Genomic DNA, 26,800 nt, shown 5'->3' with positions numbered 1-26,800 from the left:
TGCAGCTTCTTGCGTGTGCTGGCTGTAACTGTAACTCTGTAACTGTAACTGTAACTCTGTAACTGTAACTCTGTAACTGTAACTCTGTAACTCCAGTGTAGTTAATTTAGCCTGGAGTGAGGAGACCCATCCAAGATGGCGGCCACGCTGGATTACGTTCCAGAATGTCATGAGGCGTATACGTATATACGTCTATGCTCATCCCCCTGACTCCTCCTCCGTCTCTTCTTCTCCTCCTCCTCCTGCCGGCATGCCCCCCCCCCTCGACCTCACCCCTGGACTGCTCTGCTCATCACACTGACTCCTCCTCTCTTCTCTCCTCTTTTCCCGTGTTGCACCTTCCTCCCCCCTCCTCCTCCTCCTCCTCCTCCTCCTCCCTCATGTTCAGGTTGGTGATTTCACCTCCCTCTCACCTTCCCCGTCTCCCTCCCCCTCCTCCTCCTCCTCCCGTCACACCCTCATCTCTCCCCCCTCCAACTTTGAGCACATCTATCACATGACGTCGGCGTCGGCCGGCGTCTTCTTGCAGAAGGAGGCCTCCTCTTCCTCCTCCTCCTCCCAGCAGAGTCTCCTGCAGCCTTCCTCCTCCTCCTCCTCTCCCTCCATCTCCTCTCTGGGAAGGGTAGGCCCGCAGATCTTTCCCTGTTTTCTCCGTTCGGGTCACATGGTGGCCCTGACACCTTCAGGTCCTTCTACAAACAGGAAGTCATGGCTGACATGTGACTTGAGCGCTACATCCTGATTAGTTGATTGGTCACTGGCCACGGTTACAATGATGATTTTTAATTCTGAATTAATTATTCCGAATTAAATAATTCCGAATTAAACTATTTCCCTTCGAGTTTACATGGAAATAGTAATTCTGAATTGAGGTTTACATGGAAAACACGTTTGATGGTCTTTCTCCAATTCCTCTCCAGGTCTGGGGGTTGGGAAGGTTCTGATTGGATAGGGGGGGGACCGGAAGTTAAACTACCGGAAGAAAAACTAACTTAGCCACTACAACTTTGAAAAGCTCACAATGTTTATGTTTCCTGTTTCCATCTGTTCTTTTAATTATTTCCAGGTCCTCCAAGCTATTTATTAAATAAATGGTCTCTGCTCTTGACCAGCGTTTACTGCTGCTGCATCTTGAAACTTGAAAGATCATGGAGACAGACTGGCGAGGGAACGAGCAGAAAGACCGGAATTAATTTAAAGAAGAATGAGTGTAAACATGATCGTGGAATTATTCTATTAGGATTTAAAATCAGAATAAACCAACCACTTACTTCGGAATTAAGTTTAATTCTGAATGGCCATTTTCATTCGGAATTAGGTGTTTACATGGTAATTTTTACTCATTTTGAATCTGATTTAATTTTAATTCTGAATTAAAGAGGAATTAAAGTTCCCATGTAAAGGCCCTGAGTGTGAAGCATGTAGAGCATGTGTGGCAGCGTTCACCTGTGCTGATCCCGTTCTGGTTGCACACGTCCACTAACTAACTCTGACTCTACAAACTGAGTTTGGGGTTTCAGGAGTTTTCAGGAGTTTGTTGACTCTGAGTTACCGCGACTGTAGAAAGCATCATCGGTGGAGTCACCATGGCAACGCGGAGTAAGCTGCAGTGATCGTCCCGTTTTAGTCCTGGTTTTTGGCGGGGTTACGTTCCTAAAAGAACCAGTGATAAGTGAAATCCGTGAAGTAGCAATCTTTTTTTTTTTTTTTTTTCAATTATTATACAAGTCTTCAAATTGCTGAGATCAGCCCCACCACGATCCGATTAATTGGATTTGAACGGGAGAAAATGAAAAATGATTATGAAAAAAAATACAATAAGTACAGTAGGACAAATAGTGACTGGTGTGTATTTCACTGCTCTTCTGATGCCGCTGCATCCTGACTCTGTACGTGTTTTTCTCCTAAAGCCGTGGTGCAGGGGTGTTTTTACCAGAGAAGAACATAGTTATGGGTCGTTTTGTCGCTCTTTTTTCTTCTGGGCAAAAAGATTCTTCTAAACCGACATGGATTATATCTGAGACTGTAATGAACGATTCATCAAAGGTCCCGTTCTTGAGCTGCTGCTGAAGCTCATTGGCCGTTCTCAGCTTGTTGCTAAGCAACCAACGTTATTGACACAGGAAGTGAAGAAGCGAGGAGACTATCGGTGCGTCCCAAATGCCATACTAAACAGTATATACTCCAAAAGTATACTTTAGTTCGGCAAACGTTTGAGTAAATATCAGTAGTATGCATTAATTGGGACGTACTACTCAGAGCCACACGGCACTTCCTGCCGTTGGGAGGGGGAGTTGTTACCATGGTAACCTGTCACAGCAGCAGTAGCAGCTGTTACCATGGTAACAACTCCTGTCACAGCAGCAGTAGCAGCACCGCTCGGCTCTTTCCCGTTTATCCTGGCCGATGATGAATCATCTGGTTAATATCTTATGGAAACCAAAGCGAAATCCCACCTAATTCCTCACATTTGAATGGTAGCGTGATGCTGCTGCTGCTGCTGCAGCTTTGCTTGGTACCGCTAACGTTATCCAACACTTTTGTTGGTGGCCAAGTATCTGCGCAGGACTTAGCAACCAAACACCGCTGCATTGCATTGTGGGAAGTTTCTGCTTAGCTAGTGTCCATCAATCCACACTAATACATTTCTCCAGAATGAGTATGGATAGTACATACTATTGAGTACGTTCTAATGTTTCGGACGCTAAAAAATCTCTCATACTTTTTTGCTACTCATTAGGGTGGAAGGATGGAATTTCAGACGCAGCTTATTTAGAACGCAGAATGCAGAACACGATGCACGATGCAGATCCGTGAAGCAGCGACACGTGGCGTTACAGCCAGAGGTTACAGCCAGAGGTGGTAGAGTACCCAAAAATTGTACTCAAGTAAAAGTACTGTTACTTCAGAATAATATGACTCAAGTAGAAGTAACAAGTAGTCATCCAAATAATTACTTGAGTAAAAGTAAAAAAGTACTTGGTGAAAAAACTACTCAAATACTGAGTAACTGTTGAGTAACGTCTGATTTATTTTTTAACACAACCATTCAAACAGACAAAAGTACAAAATAATCATCTTCAGGCAAATTAAATAAATACAATAATAAAATAAATTAAAATTAATAAAAAATAGCTTAAATTAAAATAATCATCTTCAGGCAAATTAAATCAACAAAATAATAACAATAAATTAAAATGAATAAAAAAATTAAAAAATAGCTTAAATTAAAATAAGCTTAAAGTAAATTCAAGTTCTTTAATAAATAATAAAATCATAAAAGAATAAAAAAATAAATTAAGCACAAGTAGCACAAAATGTCAAACCTTTGTACTTTTCTTTTTTAACCAGGCAGAACTAGAACAAACATGAACTCATAGAAACTCTGTGTGTGTTTGAGTCTGTGTAAATGTGACAAAACATGCAAAAACTAACATTTTTCCCAAAGAATCACTCAGTGATGTCATGAGATTGACGCGTACGCGGAAAAAAGGGATAAAAGAAAAGTAACAGCTCAACGTAGCCTAATGTAGCGGAGTAAGAGTAACAGTTTCTTCTTCAAGTAAAAGTAAAAAGTATAGTGATTCAAAACTACTCCTAAAAATACAACATTTCCCAAAACGTACTCAAGTAAATGTAAGGGAGTAAATGTAACTCGTTACTACCACCTCTGGTTACAGCCAGGGATTACTGAACATTCAGACACGCGTGCAGTGACAGGAAGAGAGAACTGGCGAGTGAAGGAGCACGGAGACCAATGAAACATTGAACAACTGTTTGACATGGAAACACAGGAATGTAGAGTGGGAGCTGAGAGAGCAGCCAATACTGATCACACTGATCCATCCTAAGGCCAGGTTCCTTTCCTGCCTCAGGTAGATCATGTTTAACACTCACATCACTTCCTGGATGTTTGGGTGGATCCTGGGAACACTCGGGGGCGGGGATAAACCACGTGTTGAGTCAGTTACCATGGTAACAGACTGAAGTAAACTGACGGTTCAGAGATAATGCCAGCTGCTCTTCTGCGCTCTGACCACCAGAGGGCGCCTCGCACACAGCTCTGACAAACCCATGTTCACACCCGGACGTGCGCACGTGTTCCTGCACACAACCTGTCGTTTGACATCTTTCCAGCCAATAATGATGTAGTCAGGAAGGCTCAGTACTGCCCCCCCCCTCAGGGGATCAGCTGCTCGTAAAAACTGCAGCAGCTGCTGGGGTTTCCCACCCAGGAGCTTCCCAGGGCTCCAGCACATTGCGGGGCTCCAGGGCGCTTCCACACGCAGGGTCCAGGGTTTAGTTGATTTGATCTTTTCTTGTAGCGCGTTCACTCTGGATTCACCAAGTCTGGATTTCAGACTAGAATCCTGAATCGTAATGGTTTCATGGACAAAAATGAACCCGGCACCTGTTGGAGCTTCAGTATCGCGTTTGACAGGTGATCAAACATGGACAGAGAGCGCGTTGCCACGGTAACAGAGCAAACTTTAAGTTTAGCGCGTTACATCATCAGTGTGAGAAGATGAACAACCTTAAATCTACAATCACGTTGTGCAGTCTCAGGTTTAATCTGCTGTGTGTGTGTGTGTGTGTGTGTGTGTGTGTGTGTAGAGTGTGATGCCCTCCTCCCAGGATGATGCCATCAGAGACAAGCCCCGCCCACTGTCCAGTATCTCCAGGCAACAGAGGAGCAAGTCTAACATCACTCGCACGGCTTCAGGTAAACACACCTGGATGAGCTCTAGTACAGCTGTAGTACAACTGTAGTACAGCTGTAGTACAACTGTAGTACAGCTGTACCACAACTGTAGTACAGTTGTGGTACAGCGCTGCGTTGGGATCGGGTCCTGATCGGGACCCAACACAAATCTGGCGGGAGCAGCGGTTTGAACTTTGCTGCAGGAGGCTAAAAGAAAACACTGATAGGGATGTAGCCTAGCGACAAGATGGAAATCAATGACGTATAAAAGAACCTGAAACAAGGTCTTTACAAAACAAAGACAAAGCCAGGCCAGTCAGATATTTGGAGAAACTGCGTTTAGTGTCTGTGGAGCATCGTGGAAGAGAGACGAGGGATTGGAACCAGCAGTCGGTCAGCAGCATTCTCTTCTCCACAGCAATGTAAAAGTGATTCATTTGTTCAATTAATTCGTTCCATTCGTTAACTTTGTTTATTTTATGTTATTTATTAGTGTTATTTGAGCCACTCACAGCTACTCTCGTTGCTATAACCTCTATCACATAATTGATGCGTGCAGGAAAGGGGAAATAGCTTGTGCGATGATGACAATGATGGATTTGCATCTAACTTTTGGTCAGGTGACCTATGAACTGTCAATCATCCATCAAAATATTGTCAGACATTAAACCGGTCCTGGTACAGAGAAGGTTGGGGACCACTGGTCTAACCTGCAGCTTAGAACTGTCTGTCATCTTCTGTCTGTGTTCATTGGTTCAGATTTTGGGGGAGGAGCTACAAATCGCAGCACCGGTGACCTGGACCAGGACCTGGACCGAGAGGTAACACACACACACACACACACACACACACACACCTGCAGTCTCTGCTCTCCGTCTGATACACACTCAAAATAACCTCTCTCTCTCTCCCCCCCCCAGCCGGACTCAGACTCCACCAAACACTCGACCCCCTCCAACAGCTCCAACCCCAGCAGCCCCCCCAGCCCCAACTCCCCCCACCGCAGCCAGCTGACCCTGGACAGCCTGGACTCTGAGCCCTGACCCCTGACCCCTGACCCCGCCCTCCTGCACCCCGCTGAGGCCCCGCCCCCTCTGACGGGGGGGGCTGTATGAGCCCACCAGGCTGCAGACTGCAGAGAGTTTAGCTTTTACTTTAACCATTTTATTTTGGCGGGGTGAGTCTGACATTCTTGCTGCTTTTATTTTATTGGATTTTACCTGCTGGGAAGCCCCGCCCCCATGGTATTTACCCCTGCTGATGCTGTTGCGTGACCTTTGACCTTTATCTGACATGGGTGTGGGACCAGTCCCTTCCTGTTCTTCTTCTTCTGTATTAAATAACTTGAGCTTTAGCGGGTGTTAGCCTCAGGGCTAACGGAGACTGAATATTGACTGACGGAGGTCTCACTCTGAAGAAAAAAACACTGTATTAAATAACTTTAAAGTTTTGTTAAAGTTGCACATCATCATCATCATCTTCGTTGTTTGTGTAGGAGAAAAATAATCTTGATTATTTTGTCAGTGACGATCTTTTCTCTTGTCTCCTCCCCTCCCCTGACGCCGCCCACCGGCCGGGTGAGTGGGAGGGGCTTCGACCCCGAGCACTACTGCTTTCCTTTCTTCCAAAATGACCAGTACAAGAATCTTTGTAACGATAAACTGTTAGCAGCCAGAAGCCACGATAAACCTGAAGAGAATCATTGTCGGTGTCGGAGCCGCCTGCAGCGGCGCCGGTGGGCCCGCGCCCGGCCCCCCGCGCCCGGCCCCCCGCGCCGCTGCAGGTGCATGTTCACACAACACGCTATTTCAATGTGCTTTGTCAGGCTTGCAGGAAAACGGCATAACATGACATAACACGATGTACTTTTTACATAAAGTGTTCTAAAATATGTTTTAAAGCAGAAACAAAAAAGAATAAATAAAACCACAGAAGTGTAGCCGAGTGTGATGCACAATAAAGACGATATTGTGAAACATGAAAGCTCAGAATCTCTTTGTCAGAACCTCAAGTCCTGGTTGAGGAAACTCGCAGGTTAATCACCATGGCAACCGCCTGAACCCAGCCTGGAAGGGTTCTGGCGTCGTCGCGGAGACGCGTGTCTGGAGATGAAGAGAGAAGACGGAGGGGCAGCTGGTCTCCTGAGACCACCCAGGACCTGTTTGACCCGGTTCAGAGTAGGGCTGGGGATCCATTCAAATGTCAAGAATCAGTTTGATTAAAATTCTTAAGATTCAGAATCGATTATCAAGATTCGATTCGATTCCGATATTGATTTGGGTTAGTGTTATTAAAACTGTTTTTTGAGCTGTTGTATGAATTATATGACTGTAATTATGCAACATATTAATACTAGTATTATATTGAGATTAAACAGCAAGTATTGCAGCTAATGATGCTGTAAGGACCAATCAGCTCCCAGAATGCTGATAGAACTGCTTTCAGAAACATCGTGGGTCAGAATTATCAAACAGATCCAAGGCAAACATATGTATGAAATCAGTTCTATTTCATCCCTGCTGACCGCCAGAGTTGGTGCTTCAAGCACTGAATATTCCCCTTCACGCATGCGCAGTTCAAGTATGTAAACCAACAATGTCACCTGTGACCCCTGGATGGCCCAGAGAAGTCCATATCTTCCGGCGGCGTCAGAGGATCAGTTCTTTTCATCTTCTCGCGCGCAGGTTTGCTTTGGAAGTGTTTGTTGGATCCCTAAATCAACATAACATAAATTCATAACCAGGAAAGACACAGAGACTGTTAGAATGATTTTTAAGGCCTTCTGCAGAAGGGAAGCAAAGTCGGAGCTTGCAGAGCAACGTGGCCCTCTTATGGATGCTCTCAACGAATGCTTGCTGGCTCCTCCTTTGCATCAGCTTTTATTGAGAAACTTTGACAGGAACATTACCATATTAGGAACAGTGAATGGACAATGGGAGGAAACGGATGGAGAAACAGACATCGAGGTTAGAAAGGTCACACACGTGACATTTTCAGTTAAAGAGGCTTGGTATGAAGAAACAAACAGACATCTTTAGCTTAAAGTCTTTAAAAGAACACAAAGGTCAAGGGGTCAAATGCCTTCCTGGACAAAAACAGGAACTTCATGGGGGTCTTTAACAGATGATCCAGGCTAACAATGAGACAGTTGTGTGACAGTCGACCCCCCTGACAGAACTCAGGAAGGGCTGCCCTGTCATCTGTTAACATGTGATAGTTTCATGAGGACTAACTAGTTCAGAAGTTTGATTAACTTCACATGTTGAAGCCGCATTTCAACCAAATCTAACTTGTAGTTACCTCTGCTGGTGTAGGCTGCGTACGCGCTGCCTCCCCCCAGCACATGGTCTCACTTTGATTGGCTGGAACGTTAGCGCTCTGCTTATTGTGTAGTGTTGTTTTTTGTTCTGTTTTTTGACGGATCCTTTGATTGCGATAGCGCCTCTGCTGGTGTAGGCAGCGTATGCGCTCCCTCCCCCCAGCATTCGCTGTTTCTGCTCCAGCTGACCGCAGCGTTGGCGCCCGGGTGGTCTGGAGTGTTGCCACTACATTGCCTTGGCTGGTACAGGTGGCGTACGCGCCCCCTGCCCCCAATGTTAGGCTTGATTGCGACCAGTGACGTCCACGCTCTCGGCGCCTGGATAGATGCATTGGTGTGTCCTGTGAGGCCCCTCTGCAGCTCAACACACATCAATGTGCTGGAGCTGCGTGCAGTGCACCTGGCTCTACAGCACTTCCTGCCGTACCTGAGAGGCAGGCACGTCCTCATGAGGTCAGACAACCTCCACCCAGAGGTGGTGCACACCATCTGGAGCCTCTTCGGCAGAGCAGGGGTGGACCTCTTCGCCTCAGAGGTGTCCACCCACTGCCAGAGGTGGAAAAAGTACTGAAAAATTGTAATTGAGTAAAAGTATCTTTACTTTGCTTAAATTCTACTCAAAGTAAAAGTAAAAGTACTCATCTAAAAATTTACTCGAGTAAAAGTACAAAAGTACTTCATTTAAAATGTAATTTGAGTAAAAGTTACTTTGTTATTTAATGCAAAAAAAGGATGAGTCACGAATCAAATCCAGCACAAGTTGTTTAATCAACTTTGAGGCATATTAAAGTACACATCCACACTTGTAAAAGCTCAGCTGAGCTCAGTATCCTTTTACTTCCGTAGAACAGGACAAAAAGGACAGTCACAACCTGTACTGTAAAGTGCAAACTATTTTCAATCATATTGTCCAACCGACAACACCAAAACCAGAATCAAAGTAATCAAACTCAAAATAAAGTGCCCAACTCACGCAGGAACCTGCTATTCACAATAAACCAAAATAAAATGCCCACAAGATTTTCACCAGAAATGTTGTACTCAGTAACGTGAGGGGGTTCAAATGTAGCAAAGTAAAATACTTGGGTCAAAATGTACTCGAGTAAAAGTAAAAATTACATATTTCAAAAACTACTTAGAAAATTACAAATTACTCATAAAAAGTACTCAATTACAGTAACGTGAGTAAATGTAATTTGTTACTTTCCACCCCTGCCCACTGCCCTCTGTGGTTCTCCTTGGCAGAGACCACCAGCCCTCCTATATGCCTTCCCCCCACTTCCTCTGATTTGTCCAATACTTCAGAGAGTCCTTTGGGAGGGTCACAGAATTCTGCTGGTGGCCCCTTCTGGCCGGGAAGGACTTGGTTCCCTCTGCTGCACAGACTCTGCCGCGGTGCAACGTGGCGCCTCCCTGGCAGGAGAGATCTCCTATCCCAGCTAGGGGGTCGGATCTGGGATCCCAACCCCCAACGCCTCCAACTGTGTGTGTGTGGCTGCTGGAGGGCCCAAACCACTATTGAGCAGTTGCGTGGACCCAGTTAGGCGTACCATCCTGAATGCCAGAGCACCATCCACTTGGCTGCAGTACAACAGGTGGAAGTTGTTTTCCGACTGGTGTAGGGGTCGAAGTGAAGACCCGGTACATTGTTCCGTGCCTACTGTCCTTGAGTTCCTGCAGTCCCTCCTGGACAAGGGCCGGTCTCCTTCTACACTGAGGGTGTATGTGGGGGCTATATCGTGTCGACATGCAAGGGTCAACAATGGCACAGTAGGGAGCCACAGTCTGGTGTCCCTCTTCCTGAAGGGGGCTCGGAGGTTGCTTCCTCCGAGAGCCCCGAGACCCCCAGCACGGGATCTTCCTCTGGTGCTGGATGCCTCCTTTTGAACCCTTGGTACAGGCGCAGCTGAAGTGGGTGTCATGCAAGACCACATTCCTCCTGGCCATTTGCTCTGCAAAGCGTGTCAGTGAGCTGCACGCCCTGTCTGTTAGTGAATTGTGTCTGAGGTGGAACTCTGATGGCTCGGGGGTTACTCTGTGGCCGAACCCGGCATTCCTCCCTAAGGTTCTGTCACGCTCTCCCCTCAACCAGCCTATACGGCTTGCACGGTTTGACCCTCCACCAGGAGAGAGGGGGGCTGAGCTGGATCTGTTGTGCCCTGGGAGCCCTGAGAGCGTACGTTGCAGCTACCGCATGCATTCGGCGGCCGGAGCAGTTTCCTGTGCTCTGGGGGCCCTAACAAGGGTTGTGCTCTCTCTGCACAGCGTCTGTCCCATTGGGTTGTAGATCTGCCATGCGTATGGGGCGAGTAACCATCCCCTGCCAACTGGTGTGAGATGCCACTCCACCAGGAGCGTCTCCACGTCCTGGGCGGCCCTGAGAGGAGTTTCCCTGGAGGATATTTGTGCTGCTGCCTCATGGGCGTCGCCCAGTACTGGAGTTGAGGGGGGATGATTTGGACCGTTTTTATTTCAGGGATGGCATCCCCCCTGATCACAGATCACAGACGTGATCGCCGGGTCAACCTGCGCCGTCGTCCCGGGGAGAAACCTGCAGCTCTGTGGAGAATTACCGCTGGCTGAAATAAATCATTTAAGAAGATAAATGTTGGTTTAATAGATGAAATCTAACAGTTGTAGCTACGCCTGTTAAGAAATTTGCTCTGAAAATTTCGAGATTTCTGATTTCTGATTTATGGTTCCGCGTTAAACCAACGCAGAGCCTACGGCATAGGGTACGGCATACGGCGCGTGTCGCCGCGTGTCGCCGCGTGTCGCCGCGTGTCGCCGCGTAACATCGACACAGAGCCTACGGCGTAGGGTACGTAACCTACGCCGTAGGCTCTGTGTTGGTGTAACGTGGAACCATAAATCAGCCTTTATTCTGGCGAGGTTTGAAAAAGACTTCGCAACAATGGGCAAACGAGTGATAATGTACATTCACTGAGTGAATATTATGAAAGTAAAATATATATTTCTCGCTAGAAATGTAATCAAAACGCATTTTTAATGCAGAAACTAACTCAAAATATTGATTTTATTCACTAAAAAATAAGAAATGTCCGCCATGTTTGTTTTTTTTTATTCAGTCCGCAAAACACGACGAAAAGCATTCTGGGAAATTTTTCTGGCCCTAGTTCAGCTAGGGAGCATTGGAAATCCCTCGATCCGTAGGGACAGATTCATAGCCACTACACTAGTTTTCCCCACTCCCCCTAGGTGAAAAGAGAAATTGGGACACCACTATCCTCACGGGAACGCGCAAAATTTAGGGGTAGGGATGAAAACTAGGGGTAGTGGGAGTAAAGCGTCCGTAAACGCTGTGGGCTCTGAACACTGCAGCACACAGGAGATCAAGAAGAAGTGGTCGGACATAAAGGTGGAGGTGAAGAGGAGAGCGGCTGCACACCGGCAAAGTGTGGCCATGACGGGTGGTGGAGCAGGCACGGAGGAGCTCACGCCGTTTGAGGAGCGCGTGTGCGCAATTGTGAGTGAGACCGTCCTCACAGGCATCCTACCTCGGTGAGGGCGACACCGTCTCATTTGAGCATCCACATAAAGGTAAATTAATTCGGTAAATTAATAATGTGTACCATAGCCCACAGTGAAGGAAACTTATTTATGCTTGTATTGAAATAATAGACTCGAGTGACTGAAGTGATATTGTGACAATTTTATTCAGATGATGCCAAACCGGGAACCTTGGGGGTCACAGCTTCCTCCCTCCCATCTGAGGAACCCTGCGCCACCGGTGCCTCCAGTCCTGAGGCCCGTCCGACCGGCCTCATTTTGATGCAGGCGGTTCTGGAAATCCACGACCGAATCAGTCGGGGAATTGATGAACTAAATAGAACCATGACACGCATGGCTGACACACTTGATCAGATCAGTGAAATAATAAAACATGTTAAAAAATGAACCTTGACTACCTTGACTGAGTTTCCCATCTATAGTGTGTCAATGACACGTTGTCGGGCCCGAATGGCAGCTGCATGGGGTTGCACAAGGGGGGGTGCTGGCTCTGGCTCGTCTGCTGGCTCCTCCACCTCTGCCAGTGACGCCATGGCGGTGCCAGATTGTGCAAGGTGGCACAAGCAATAATGATGCGGCATTACCCGGCTCAGTGCAGACTGGCTTATTCCTGACCGGTCTGCCAACTCGCGCTGGTAGAACCCGGTAGCCAGGAAACCAAGTGTGGTCAGCATTTGCAGGGGGACAGGTAGTGCGTGGCTCCTCCTTGTGTCCCTCTCCAAACTCGGACCCAACTCAGCACAGAGTTCCAAGAGGATGGCTCTTGGAAATCTGAAACGGCTGAACAGCCAGTCATCATCGTGGGCCAGTAAATCAGCGTGGTCCCTGAAGACGCGTTCCCTCCTGATCCTGCCATTATTGCAGTCGTCTACCACGAGCTGTACTGCCATTGTGATTTACACAGGTTACGCTGTCCTGCGCCGACCTTTATATGTTCAGACCATGTGGTTGATTGTGAGATTGTTGCAGCTCCACTCTTGTGTAACTTATTTGGTGATTGGGGACTGTCGTGTCCTTCATGTGGTCGTGAACATTTCCTCATATTCTGCACTTCACTGCATCACCAGTGAGTGTCGCCAACGGACAAAACCTCAGAAATGTGCGTACGCCAGCCTTGGTGTGTGCGTGAAAGACCACAACTTTCTACGTTCAAATAATTCTTTGTACATCTGACCGTGAGCATAGAAAGTGGCGTACGCACGTTTTTTGTGCACCGCACGTTTTGTACATGAGTCCTCTGGTGTTAGTGAGGACTCTGGTCTCTTGGTCTTGTGGACTAACTCTGGCTTGTCGAAGGGGGTTTAGGGAGACCCGTGAGCGCAGCGGTTGCTATGGGAACCAGCGTGGAGACACTAGTCCCCGTCTCCCTCTGTAATTTTACAGCCAGTAACTTTCAGATTGAGTTTCCTGGTGAGTTGGTTTTCAACCTGCAAGCTTGTTGTCTCTCCATCATACCAGTCGTCATAGAAACGCTGGACCCTTCCACGGACTCTTCAGTGGAAGAGGCCGATGTCAAACAGCCTTATGCAGCATCACTGGTCTCAGGCTGAAACACAACCAGCAGCGTTCTCCGTACACAGCTAACACGAACCACAGGAGGCTGCCCTGTTGCTATGGCGACACGGTGACAGCGTTGTTGCTGGAAGTCTCCACCAGTCTGGATGTTGTTTTTGTCACATCTAAATCAGGTCAGATATGAATAATTAATTCAGCCTGCAGTCATCTCACAGGTGTGTTAATGATTGATGAGACTCTGCTTGTTTACACACTGAGACGTGGCCAATCAGAGTGCCCGCCGGAGAGCAGAGCGAGAGCAGAGCCAATCAGAGCATCTGCCCGAGAACAGAGCAACAGCCGAGCCAATCAGAGCGCCTTCCCGAGAGCAGAGCAACAGCAGAGCCAATCGGAGCGTCCGCCGGAGAGCAGAGCCACAGCCGACCCAATCGGAGCGTCCGACGGAGAGCAGAGCAACAGCCGAGCCAATCAGAGCGTCTTCCCGAGAGCAGAGCGACAGCAGAGCCAATCGGAGCGTCCGCCGGAGAGCAGAGCAACAGCTGAGCCAATCGGAGCGTCCGCCGGAGAGCAGAGCCACAGCCGAGCCAATCAGAGCGTCTGCCTTTATCTGCAGAGGTTCACCACTGATGAATGGGGGGGGGGGTCAATGTACATGCTCACATCAGACATGACTTCCTGCAAACAGTTGATTTAAATAAAAGATTATTTTTGGCTTCAGATTCCAACTAAACGCGTAGAAACAGTGGCGTGCACAGATAGACACCAGGTGGTGCTAGAGCACTTGCCCGTTGGCCTCTGGACCAAGCAGGTGCCCTCCTCAACGTAAAGCGGTTTTCACATAAAGGGCGCACAGCGGCAGCCGCCGCGGGCTTTCCCATTCATACCTGCTGCCGCGCAAGGGCTTAGGCTCTACCGCCGGGCTCGGCGGCGTGCAACAGGGCGCAGGCCGCCGAGTTTGTGCGACGGCAAAGGGCGCAAGACGGCGCAAAGAGGCTTTCACCTAGAACGCGGTTGCGCAGACTCGGCGCAGAGCAGGGAGCAGAGCAGCGCGCGCCTGCGTGCATCGCGTACATATTTGTTGCAAGTTGCTTGGCGACGAAAAAAAGTTTTTCCGGTCTGGCGCCGTTTTCCCACTCTTTTGGACGTACATTTTGCATCTCGGTTTGCAAAATACATCTGTCCCTGCTTCAAAGAAAAGCCCTGGCTTTAGTTCTTTTTCTGAGGAGGAGGAGGAGAAGGAGGAGGAGGAGGGGGAGGAGGAGACGAGCAGCAAGGAGGGGATGGGTCCATTAAATCCTCACGAGAAGACATATATATATATATATATATATATATATATATATATATATATATATATATATATATATATAATAGTTAAAAACATATTTTATTAAAAAAACCTTTAAAAAGCACAGATCTGTAGTAGGAAATTGAAGTTAGGCCATGGCAGTTACAGCCTGGTGTGGTGAGTCTTAGCGTTGTAATGCATTGACTCTTGTCACCATCAGTCTTACTCAAATAAACATATTCTATTCTCTCTGCTGTCCTGCAATAGGCCATCTACCAGCATGGAAGATGAGGGCAGAAATGTCAGCGTCCAAAGTTATTTGTTTTATCACAATGTTATTAAGATATTGAAATAAATATACAATGCCATATGCTATGTTTTTTTTTCTTCCAAATATATAACTGCTATAAGGCAGCCAGCAGTTCCACACGCCGCGTGTGTGCCCTTATTTTGCACTGAGCACCTGCCCCCCAAAATGTCTGTGCACGCCACTGCGTAGAAACCACCGAGGACTTCATGTGAAACACTGAGGAGGAGACCAAAAAAGAAGAAACATTCAAGGCACTCTTCTTCAAATATAAAAAGCCTTTATTTGAAATGGCTATTTCACGTAGAAGATTTAAAAAAGTGGGTTACAGCCTTCCTCAGGGTGCACACCCACACCCTGAGGAAGGCTGTGGCCGAAACGCGTGGGCTGTAGCCCACTTTTTAAAATCTTCTACATGAAATAGCCATTTCAAATAAAGGCTTTTTATATTTGAAGAAGAGTGCCTTGGATTTTTCTTCTTTTTTGACATCCTTTTTCCCACCAAAGAGCACCTTCGTCACATGATTTAGATGAACCTTCTGAGCACTCTGGACATTCTTTTTTGTACTGAGGAGGAGACGTTTGTCTTCTTGCTTTTGCTGAAGGTGCTAATTCAGACTTCCTGATGACACACAAAGACAAAAACCTGCTTCCTGTCTGCGTGTGACTTCAAACGTTTGAATTGAATCTGCAGCAGATTTGAATAAAAACTGATCTGATAGCAGCTCCTCGAATCAGGAAACGACTGCAGCAGGATGTAGGAGAGGCGGTTGGAGCCAGAGCTCTGGAGGATACGTTAACAGATGACGTGCACAAGGGTCTATTCTTAACATAAATACTTTTACACCTGAATAAATGATGTTCTCCGCTGTCGTCATGGTAATGAGGATCTCCAGAAGGCTGTCTGGCATCTGGCTCAGTCATGTGTATGTGTTTGTGTATATGCAGTGGTGGACAGTAACGGAGTAAATTTACTTGAGTACTGTACTTAAGTACATATCCAGAGGATTTGTACTTTACTAGAGTATTAGATTTCTTTGGTACTTATTACTCTTACTTGAATACATTTCCAAGACAAATATTTTTACTTTTACTCGAGTAAATTTCTAGGGAAGCTGAAAGTACTCAGTGCAGCTGGTTTCAAAGAGTTAATTCTCAGAAACAAGAGTTAAAAGATCCTTAAATTAATTTAGAACAAATATAGTAATTTACTGATGTGGAAAATAAGAAATTTACTCTTAATCTTACTCTTACTTTTACTTGAAGTAAATTTAAAAGCATTTACTTTTGGATACTTAAGTACCTTTAAAAGCAAGTACTTTTCTACTCTTACTCGAGTAATATTTTGACTGAGGTACTTTTACTTGTAACAGAGTAAATTTTGACCAGTAGTATTTGTACTCTTACTCAAGTACTGGGGTCGAGTACTCTGTCCACCTCTGTGTATATGTACAGTATATATATATATATATATATATATATATATATATATATATATATATATATATATATATATATATACATACATACATACATACATGACTGTCTCAGAAAATTTGAATATTGTGATAAAGTTCTTTATTTTCTGTAATGCAATTAAAAAAAAAAAAAAAAGTCACATTCTGGATTCATTACAAATCAACTGAAATATTGCAACACTTTTATTATTTTAATATTCCTGATTATGGCTTACAGTTTAAGATTAAGATTCCCAGAATATTCTAATTTTTTGAGATAGGATATTTGAATTTTCTTAAACTGTAAGCCATGATCAGCAATATTCAAATAATAAAAGGCTTGTAATATTTCAGTTGATTTGTAATGAATCCAGAATGTATGACATTTTTGTTTTTGTAAATGCATTACATAAAATAAAGAACTTTATCACAATATTCTAATTTTCTGAGACAGTCCTGTATATGCACCTGTGTGGCAGGTGTGGGGTCGTAACAAAAGCTGTCCACATTTGCATGAATTAGCTTGATCCCTAAGTCAGCTTTTATTAGCCAAGAAAGTAGAAAGATACAGGAGTTGTAATAAATACGTAAAAAAGGAAATACTGAGAAACACTTTTAATGCAAACATTTACAAAGATTATATACAGATTTTTAATATATATATATATATATATATATATATATATATATATATATATATATATTTAGTGTGTGTGTGTGTGTGTGTGTGTGTGTGTGTGTATATATCCATATCAACAACAGAAGTGTGCTTGTAATCCATCTAACTAACTGGTCTGATCTGGTTTTATAAACAGTATAAACAGCAGAAACCAGTAAAATCCGGTGGACGCTAGTAAGGTTCAGTAGAAACCAGTACATAGCAGAAGGATCTGGGTAGTCCACCACAAGAAAAAACAAGGTAGAAATTAAATATAAAATTATGTTTTTGTAGTTTTATAAAAAAAAAAACCCAAATCCTTCAGTCTGCACATATCAACATAAAAGCCAGTTCTTTTGTCCAAAGACAGTTTCTCTAGTCAGCTGAAGTGAACGACGTTCCAGAGCGAGGAAGGATGCTGATATTTGGTCCCTGGTTTGAATCCAGGTTGAGGTCCTTCTTCATGCATTTTCTCCTCGTCCAGACTGACGCTCTGCCCCGGTCTGCCCCTCAATTTCACCTCTTCTTCTCTTCCTTTCTCATTTATTAATTATAAGTATTTCATAACCATCACTGTTGTCCAGCGTTCTTGTAGTTTGTGCAAGTTTGCAGGCCAGAGCTTCAGGAGCTGCGTGCTGACCTGCAGTCCCCCCCTCTGATCATCCCACTGCTGCTTCCACCTGCCTGTGTGGATGTCTGGTAGATGCCTGTTGACATCCTGACCTGCCCCCCATCTCTGACCACCTAGGTGTCTGCTGTCTACATCTGCTTATATATTCATCCATGTAGTTCACCAGTTAGCCATTGTATCTGTGTCTCTCCTTTCTCTGTTCTTCATTCTCTCTGTCTGTTTTCTCTTTTCCTGCTCTGCCCAGCTGGCCTCCAGCAGGAGGGCCCCCCCCTTATGATCCAGGTCCTGGTCCAGGTTTCTTCCCTTATAAGGGGGAGTTTTTACCTGCCAGTGTTTAAGTAATAATTGATCGGGGCTCATGTTCTGGTCTCAAAGGTCCAGTTGGGTCCAGTGTTTTCTGCTCTCTCAGGTCCCTGGTGGCGTCCCTGGACTGTGTCTCTCTGTCTCAGTCAAGACATTGAGCTCCATAGTCTTGTTGGAGGGCTGGATCTGGTTCTGGCTGCTGCTGGATGGCGGATGTCCGAGACGGTTCTGGCCGCAAAACTCTGCCATTCCTCGGCGCAGCTCCTTGCGAATGTTGTTGCTGGACAGGACGTACAGGATGGGATTGACAGCGCTGTTGATGGTGGACAGGCCCAGGGAGATGGTGTAGGTGGTGTACATGGTCTGCTCTAGCAGACAGGTTCTGCCCTCAGGCTGGGGGAGGTGGTAGAGGACGGCCCGGACCAGCAGGACCACATGGTACGGGCCGAAGCAAACCAGGAAGAGAAGGACCACGGCCACCGCCAGCCGCCGCACGCGGCGCTTCTGTCCGCTATGCAGCCCAGTGCTGCGCTGCACATTCGCCAGGACGCTGCGGTTGGTCGCCACCAGCAGCAGTAGCGGCAGCAGGAAGCCGATGATGAAGCGGGCGTAGCTGAATGCTGTCACCGTGGCGCTGCTCTGGGTCGGCTCAAAGCATCTGTGGGAGCCCCCTTCGGTGGCGCCCTCCTTCATGGTGAAGACGGGTGTGTGACCGACCGCCACCACCAGGGTGATGATGACCACGACCAGGGCAGCGTGGCGCTGCCGCCGCAGGCCACGCGCCTCCAGGCTGTACACTACGGCCAGGTAGCGGTCAAAGGAGATGCAGCACAGCAGGAAGATGCTGACGTACATGTTGGTGAAGAAGATGAAGCCCGTGAGCTTACAGGCGGCCGAAGTCCACCGCCAGCTGTGACCGCGGCCCACGTAGTCGGCCCACAGCGGCAACGTGAACAAGTACGTCAGGTCGCACAGCGACAGCCCCCACAGGTAAACTCCCAGCACGTTCTTCTTGCGCACCTGCAACCAGGTGAGGAAGACCGTCAGCAGGTTGGCAGGAAGACCGACCACCAGGACGGTGCTGTACAGCATCATCAGCGGCAAGCGGACCTCTGCATGTGGTGGCGAGCAGCTCAGGTTTGTCATGGACACCACCTTTGTGACCGGCAGCATCACGGCCAATCAGATCTCAGGGTTTTACGTGGGTAATGAGATCCAAGGATGGGAGTCTATAGACCGGACAGCCAATCAGATCCAAAGATGGGAGTCTATAGACCGGACAGCCAATCAGATCCAAAGATGGGAGTCTATAGACCGGACAGCCAATCAGATCCAAAGATGGGAGTCTATAGACCGGACAGCCAATCAGATCCAAAGATGGGAGTCTATAGACCGGACAGCCAATCAGATCCAAGGATGGGAGTCTATAGACCGGACAACCAATCAGATCCAAAGATGGGAGTCTATAGACCGGACAGCCAATCAGATCCAAAGATGGGAGTCTGCAGGAAGAAACAAAATCGAGACAGTTATCACCTCAAGCTGATTTCAATATTTTTTTGTCTTCATCTCAACATCCAGCTCTGGCGGTCTAACCGTAACCCCAACCCTGACCTGGTCTAACCTCAACCCATTTCATCCTAACCTGTCTAACCCCAACCCCAACCCAGTCTAACCTCAACCCAGTCTAACCCCAACCCTGACCCTTCTGATATTGATTCGGTAGCAACATTGGAAACCCGATGGACACAGAGATTTGACCAGAATGTAACGCTAACTAGTGAGACGGATGTGTTGCTGCTGTCAGACTTGTCCGTTCTGCACGTGTTTGGATCAACTGGTCTTGGTCAGAATCAGCTGTTGCCAACATGAAATCAACTAGTGGCCAGGAAAAACCGACCTCCAAAGCACCTTCAGAACCCTGTAGGTGACGTCACAAAGGGGTTTGGGTTTGTATTTCTGGTGCAGTCAACGGGTCTGTGGGATGTGTGAGCAGTGAAAAGAAGAAAAACCTTTACTTCTTACAGTCCACCTCTGAATTCTGGTTGTTTCTGACGTCTTCAGCTGGTTCTGGTATGAGTACAACGGTGAATAATAGTGGAGCAGTAATTTCACAACAAGCCTGGTTAGGGAGAAGTTGAAGCTGCTGGCAGCCTTGCAGCTTGCGAAGACATCTTAATCACTGTCAATCTTGACTTTCTCACAGAAACGCAGGCTGTGGTTTGTATTTTGCACAACTTGTGAAGGTTTCCCTGCTTCGCTGTTCCGCTTCGCTCACCCGTGAGACCTAAGGTGCTTTCCTTCAACAGGAAGTCTGACAGAGAAGGTGCTAACCTCTTCCTCTTGATCAGATACCTGAATACACCAGCTCTGAACTCCTCTGTTCAGAGCTTTGAACTTTTCTGAAGCTCACCTGTTGAGACTCAGGAGAAGCAGGTTTCATCCAGGAGATGCAGCTTCACACCACCTCCCGTTCACGGCTGTGATGCAGAACAAACGCCCAAACTATTGTGCAGCCGGCAGTGTCCACATCCACATCCACATCCTCATTTTGGTGTAAGAAATAAGAATTGCTGCACAGTTAGACCGGTCTAACACTTTCCGGAGAAACACTTTCTGGAGTCCTGCAGCTGACTCCATATCAGACTCTGAAAGTCGCCTAAACATTCAATAACAGCTTTATTCATATGTTGCTGAGTCACACCAGTTCGTACAAACCAACATTTCAGTGACATGTTAGTTTTATTTTAAAAAGACAACTTTACAGAACTGGTTTTTCGCTGCAAATTGTGTTTTGATGTTTGTCTGTTCAGACACAGTTATGGGATATTTTAAGGATCTGGCTTTTATCTCGAGTAGTCGTCCCATACGGTCGTCATGGCAACTGAGAGATGTCCGACCTGTCAGCAGCTCCCACTGCAGACAGGTCGGACATCTCAGGGCCGACCTGTCAGCAGGTCGGGCCTGCTCCCCTGGCCCTGCCCCTTCTCAACCTTTCCCCGACCCTGCACCCCAACCTGGGACTTGCTGATTGGGCCGGAGCTTCGGGAGCTGCGTGCTGGCCTGCGGTCCCCACCCCCGGTCATCCTGTCGCTGCTTCCACCTGCCTGCTGTGCTGTTGCCGTCCCTGACCCACCAGTCTGGCCCTCGGCAGGAGGGTCCCCCCTTATGAGCCTGGTCCTGCTCAAGGTTTCTTCCCTCCTAAAGGGGAGTTTTTCCTTGCCACTGTTTGGCTTAAGGCTTTTCTCCCACTAAGGGAGTTTTTACCTGCCATTGTTTATATAATAATTGCTCGGGGGTTTATGTTTATGTTTATGTTTATGTTCATGTTCTGGATCTCTGGAAAGCGTCTAGAGACAACATCTGTTGTATTAGACGCTATATAAATAAAATTGAATTGAATTGAATTGAATTATGATCCAGATCCTGCTCAAGGTTTCTTCCCTCCTAAAGGGGAGTTTTTCTTGCCACTGTTTGGCTTAAGGTTTTTCTCCCACTATGGGAGTTTTTAACCTGCCATTGTTTATGTAATAATTGCTCGGGGGTTTATGTTCTGGGTCTCTGGAAAGCGTCTAGAGACAACTTTTGTTGTATTAGACGCTATATAAATAAAATTGAATTGAATTGAATTGAAAGCATCAGCACCAGCAGGTCTACGTGGTCCCTGAAGACTGTCTCCCTCTAGCCTCTCTGACGTCTTCTAGTTGAATCAAAGTCTTCGTAGTTGCGCAACTTTACTCAGTCATTTCTAGAAAATCATCTCATGTGTAACTTCCTATGTGTAACTGATGTCGTTTCCCAGCAGCCGTGTCCCTTCTCTCCCTGACGGACTGGGTTTGTAACTTTGTATCCTTGTTCCGGTGGAACCAGTGTGTTTGGATCCATCTTTCCATCTTTCCTCCCGGAGGTCCAGCGGAACATGTTGGGGAGTAAAACTACTTTGTTGTTGCTTCTGTCGGCTGACGACATTTGCGTGGTGCGACGCACAAATGCACACAAAGGTAACTGTGGCGGCATTTCTATCGTCTTCCAGCCGCCTTCCTAATTCAGAGGAGACCTGTGGTCTTGACGTGCTCCAAATGAAACAATCTGGCTTGTATCATACAGAGATTTATTAAACTCTCCATCGTGCAGTGTCCACAACAAAACATAAGTAAACTTAGGCCTATACTGTAGGTTGTAAACGAAAATAAAGAGGGCAGTCCAAAAACAATTCAGCTCTCCCCTGTCCCATCAGCTGTCCCTCGCTCCTCTATATGTCCCTTCCTGGGAGGAAGACCTCATCATATAAACTTATATGATTAAGCTAAAATATAAACGCAGAGCCATTCATTATTTCACTGTCCATAACCTGCAGTATTATTAAAAATAACAATATTCAAGCAAAATGGCTCTAATAGTAACGTTTGAACAAACCAACGTGCACAAGGAACCTGGAGCTCGTATACGTCGTAGACCGCCTTGCCAACGCGCAGACCCCCCCAGACCTCCTCTGACCTCCCCAGACCCCCCCAGACCTCCTCTGACCTCCCCAGACCCCCCCAGACCTCCTCTGACCTCCCCAGACCCCCCCACACCTCCTCTGACCCCCCCCAGACCTCCCCACACCTCCTCTGACCCCCCCCAGACCTCCCCAGACCTCCTCTGACCCCCCCACACCTCCTCTGACCCCCCAGACCTCCTCTGACCCCCCAGACCTCCCCACACCTCCTCTGACCCCCCCAGACCTCCCCACACCTCCTCTGACCCCCCCAGACCTCCCCACACCTCCTCTGACCCCCCCAGATCAGATTACCTAATGATATTTCTAGATTTGATATGTTTTTCTTTAATCATGTAGATCCATGTATTCTATTCATGCTGCTGTTTTTTTGCTTTGTCTTTGTCTTTAGACTGCAATCATGTATTCTGCATATTTTAAATATTTGCACAATCTTTTGCTGTATTTTACAGGTAGAGGCCTCGTATAAGCCCCTCAGGCTTTTTGCCTCAGCTGAGCACATTACCAATCTCTTTTTACATTTGTATGTTACTTGTTCTGTTTTTTATACTGTGAAATAAATAAATAAATCTAAAATCTAAAAATCTAAATGTAGTACCTTCAATCTATTGATAACCACGTCAGAAGTACTCAGGGTTCAGATCTGGTGATGCTGAAAACCATGAATATTTAATGATCTGATCTTCCTTTGTTCTGCTCTTCATCCTCACAAATGGAAACATCAGTCACGATTCCTCAGAGTGACTGACCCGGGACTGACCCGGGACTGACCCACGACTGACCCGGGACTGACCCACGACTGACCCGGGACTGACCCACGACTCACCCACGACTGACCCGGGTCTGACCCACGACTGACCCGCGACTGACCCGGGACTGACCCACGACTGACCCGGGACTGACCCACGACTGACCCACGACTGACCCACGTCTGACCCACGACTGACCCACGTCTGACCCACGACTGACCCACGTCTGACCCGGGACTGACCCACGTCTGACCCACGACTGACCCACGTCTGACCCACGACTGACCCATGACTGGCCGATAACCGGATCAGCGGCAGTGTGCCACATGTACTTGAACTTGTCTTGACTTGACTCACTTGACTTGATTCACCGCACGAATCGGCACAGATGACTTTGTAATACTGTATTTGACCCGGTCTTTGTACGTTTTGACCGTATAGAAACATAATTCTCGTCAGAGAATATGTTAGGCCTTATGAGCCTGGTCCTGCTCAAGGTTTCTTCCCTCCTAAAGGGGAGTTTTTCTTGCCACTGTTTGGCTTAAGGCTTTTCTCCCACTATGGGAGTTTTTACCTGCCATTGTTTATATAATAATTGCTCGGGGGTTTATGTTTATGTTTATGTTCATGTTCATGTTCTGGATCTCTGGAAAGCGTCTAGAGACAACATCTGTTGTATGAGACGCTATATAAATAAAATTGAATTGAATTGAAGTCAGTTGTGTGAAATAAGACCTGGAAACAGGCATTGTGGCATAGAATTGTTAAATTGGTTTAATTCACCGTACAAATTGTTACAGATTACTTTTGTAATAATATATTTGACCCGGTCTTTGTACGTTTTGACCGTATAGAAACGTAATTCTTGCCATTGTAAGAATGAGATGTACCTGCTGGACTCTACTGCCCTTACTTTAAACAACTTCTGCTTCTTATTATATTACCTCTTTTCTTATCATTTTATTTCATTTTATTGGTTATTTACTGTTTAATTATGTCTTGCCGCTTTTAATGTTGATGTAAAGCACTTTGAATTACCTTGTGTTGAATTGTGTTATACAAATAAACTTGCCTTGCCTTGTCCATATAAAGACGCGCAGCCACATGGAGCCTCCCTGACAACCAGCCACCAGCTCGGTACCAGCTCGGTACCAGCTCGGTACCCCCCAGTACCAGCTCGGTACCAGCTCGGTACCCCCCAGTACCAGCTCGGTACCCCCCAGTACCAGCTCGGTACCAGCTCGGTACGCCCCAGTACCAGCTCGGTACCAGCTCGGTACCAGCTCGGTACCCCCCAGTACCTAGGGTTGTCTCCTTTCAGAAATAGAAATAAGGAACGCCTGATTTCAGCAGCGCAGGCGCCAAAAAAAAAAAAGGTACATCCCCAAAACTTCTAAACTACATAGAAATGTATTTATTTTATATGAAAAAACAAAATGCTTTGATTTAAAGTTTAAATTGCTTTAATAGCATTTAACTTGCATAACTATACAGACAAACAACCATACAACTGAAATATCCTCCTATGCTACGTACGTCCACATCAGCCCAGATGTAGATTATAGATACAGGTGAAGAAAATGCTGTAAAAGTTAATTTATTTCAATAATTGAATTTAAAAGGTGAAACTAATATATTACCTAGTCTTATTACATGCAAAGCAAGATATGTTAAACCTTTATTTGTCATAATTTTGATGATTTAATTGTTGATTTCATAAAATATTCAAATATTTTGAGATTTTTTTATTTGGGGTTTTCAGAAACTGTGAGCCATAATCATCAAAATTATAACAAATAAAGGCTTGAAATATCTCACTTTGTATGTAGTGGGAAATAATATATTTGTTTCACCTTTAGTTGAATTTACTACGAATGAAGTTTTGAAATATATTCAAATTTTCCAACCTTCACCTGTATATTATCACATCAATAAATAAGAGCATAATATATGTCCGTATTGGTTCAATACGGAAATTTGAATTCCCAATTACGGAACAATTCCGTATTTCAAGGGACGGGTGGCGACGCTACCCCCCGGTACCCCCCTGGTACCACCTGTATAGGCTTGCCACCCGTCCCTTGAAATACGGAATTGTTACGTAATTGGGAATTAAAGGTTGTTGATGTCATAATCTACAGGTGAAGGTTGGAAAATTTGAATATATTGCAAAGCTTCATTCTTTTCAGTGAATTCAACTAAAGGTGAAACAAATATATTATTTCCCACTACATTCAAAGGGAGATATTTCAAGCTTTTATTTGTTATAATTTTGATGACTATGGTTCACTGTTTATGAAAACCCCTAATAAAAAATCTAAAAAAATTAGAATATTTTATGAAATCAATAAACAATTCAATCATCAAAATGACTATGACCAGGCTCAGGTTCAGGCTGTCTGTACAGTCATTTAGGTTCAATGATATTAAAGCACTTTAAACTTTAAATCAAATCTTTCTGTTTTTTCATATAAAATATATACATTTCTATGCATTTTAGACGTTTTTGGGATGTCCCTTATTTCTATCTCTGAAAGGTGGCAACCTTACACCAGCTCGGTACCAGCTCGGTAACCCCCCTGGTCCCCCCCTGGTCCCCCCCTGGTCCTCACCTGTACCCCCCGGTACCCCCACCCCCCGGTACCGGTCCATCTCCAGCGCGTCCCCGCGTAAACACTCACCGCGCCGCGTCCTCTCCTCTCCGTCCTCTCCTCTCCGTCCGCCTGCAGCTCCGGAGTGAAGCGTGTTATCCGCGCATCCGCGCTCACGTGGCCACCGCCATCATTTATTTATCCACTTTTTCTTCCTTTTTCTGCTCTTTTGTTTGATTGGTTTGGACGACGCCCTTATTCAAAACCCCGCGACCCGCTGAAGCGGAACCACCCGACCACAGGGAGGTGACGGCTGAAAGGTTTGAGCTGGAACTGAACCAGAAGGGGAAGTGGGACGGTTCCTCTTATCACACTGCAGTTGATTTACACTTCCTGAATCATGAACCTAACCTGGTTTATTATTCTGAAGATGATAAACTCTCACAAGCTGAACTCTGAGGTGTTCTCAGTATCTGCCGTGGCTCCTGTGGTCGTGTTCCTCTGAGATGAGGATCCAAGGCCCGGTCTTGCAGAACCAGAAACCCGGTGTTGGATCCCCCCTGCCGTGAAAAGCACCCCCTCGTCGTACACACAATGACAAAAATTCTATTCTCATTCCACACATTCACATGAACACATACTTAGGAGTTTATATTCAATGATAAGTAGACCAAGAAAAAAAAACAACACACTGACACTTCAATATATTTATATATACACACTCACACAAACACATACTTAGGAGTTTATATTATATATATTTACAAATATTATGGAAGACAACACAGTAAGCAGGCTATTAATTATTGACATCAATAACCATTTACCCGATTTTTGTTATCTGTGACTGTGATTGTGGGAAAGTATGACTATTGTGGAATCCATGAGTGCATTTAAACATGAATCATTAACACAAAACTGGACGCTAAACAGTGTGTACGACGAGGGGGTGCTTTTCACGGCAGGGGTGCTGAATCCGGCACAACACCGGGTTTCCAGTGGGAGGGGGTCACAGGGCAAATGTTGGGTTTTAAAGGGGACACATTATGGCATTTAATGTATATTTTAAACAGGCCTTGAATGTCTTAAAAACAATCTAAAGCTTGTTTTTTCTACATAAATCAGAAATTCAATTCATGTTTTTATTTTTTCTGCTTCTAAAGCCTTTTTCTGTGGTTCATTTTCAGGGCGGGGGGGGCTATGATAATGAGGCTCTGTGCTGATTGGCTGCTTGAATGACGTGTAGGA

The 26,800-nt window shown here is 45.9% G+C and overlaps 2 protein-coding genes across 9 annotated transcripts in view; one reads left to right on the top strand and one right to left on the bottom strand.

The window, feature by feature from the left end:
- cdc42bpb (CDC42 binding protein kinase beta (DMPK-like)) overlaps positions 1–6,696 on the top strand; it is a 73,704-nt gene extending 67,008 nt beyond the window's left edge. For 5 of the 7 annotated variants that reach the window (XM_061746868.1, XM_061746867.1, XM_061746869.1 and 2 more), the window contains 4 exons: positions 389–622; positions 4,615–4,723; positions 5,462–5,523; positions 5,623–6,696. In XM_061746868.1, the coding sequence (XP_061602852.1) occupies positions 389–622; positions 4,615–4,723; positions 5,462–5,523; positions 5,623–5,745 (528 nt within the window). In that variant the 3' untranslated portion in view covers positions 5,746–6,696. The remainder of the gene's footprint in view (positions 1–388; positions 623–4,614; positions 4,724–5,461; positions 5,524–5,622) is intronic. The other 2 variants (XM_061746871.1, XM_061746872.1) reach the window with 2 other exon arrangements.
- A 10,136-nt stretch (positions 6,697–16,832) lies between these two features.
- gpr132b (G protein-coupled receptor 132b) lies at positions 16,833–25,911 on the bottom strand. Of its 2 annotated transcripts, none has more exons than XM_061746898.1 (2): positions 25,643–25,911; positions 16,833–19,213 (listed from the first exon to the last, which is right to left on the bottom strand). In XM_061746898.1, exon 2 carries the CDS (start codon positions 18,882–18,884, stop codon positions 17,814–17,816), a length of 1,071 nt encoding a protein of 356 aa, XP_061602882.1. In that variant the 5' UTR covers positions 18,885–19,213; positions 25,643–25,911; the 3' UTR covers positions 16,833–17,813. The 2 variants fall into 2 exon arrangements, with proteins under 2 accessions (XP_061602882.1, XP_061602883.1); XM_061746899.1 differs by having other exon boundaries at positions 16,833–19,174.
- Positions 25,912–26,800: the final 889 nt, after the last annotated feature.

Source organism: Cololabis saira, chromosome 18 (genome assembly GCF_033807715.1).
Source record: "Cololabis saira isolate AMF1-May2022 chromosome 18, fColSai1.1, whole genome shotgun sequence".
Classification (NCBI taxonomy): Eukaryota; Metazoa; Chordata; class Actinopteri; order Beloniformes; family Belonidae; genus Cololabis; species Cololabis saira.
Note: the sequence above shows the minus strand (reverse complement) of the source record. Positions and strands in the feature narration are given on the sequence as shown.

Bases quoted from the DNA above. Each gene is read 5' to 3' on its own strand.
- gpr132b (XM_061746898.1), bottom strand. From the start codon at position 18,884: ATGCTGCCGGTCACAAAGGTGGTGTCCATGACAAACCTGAGCTGCTCG.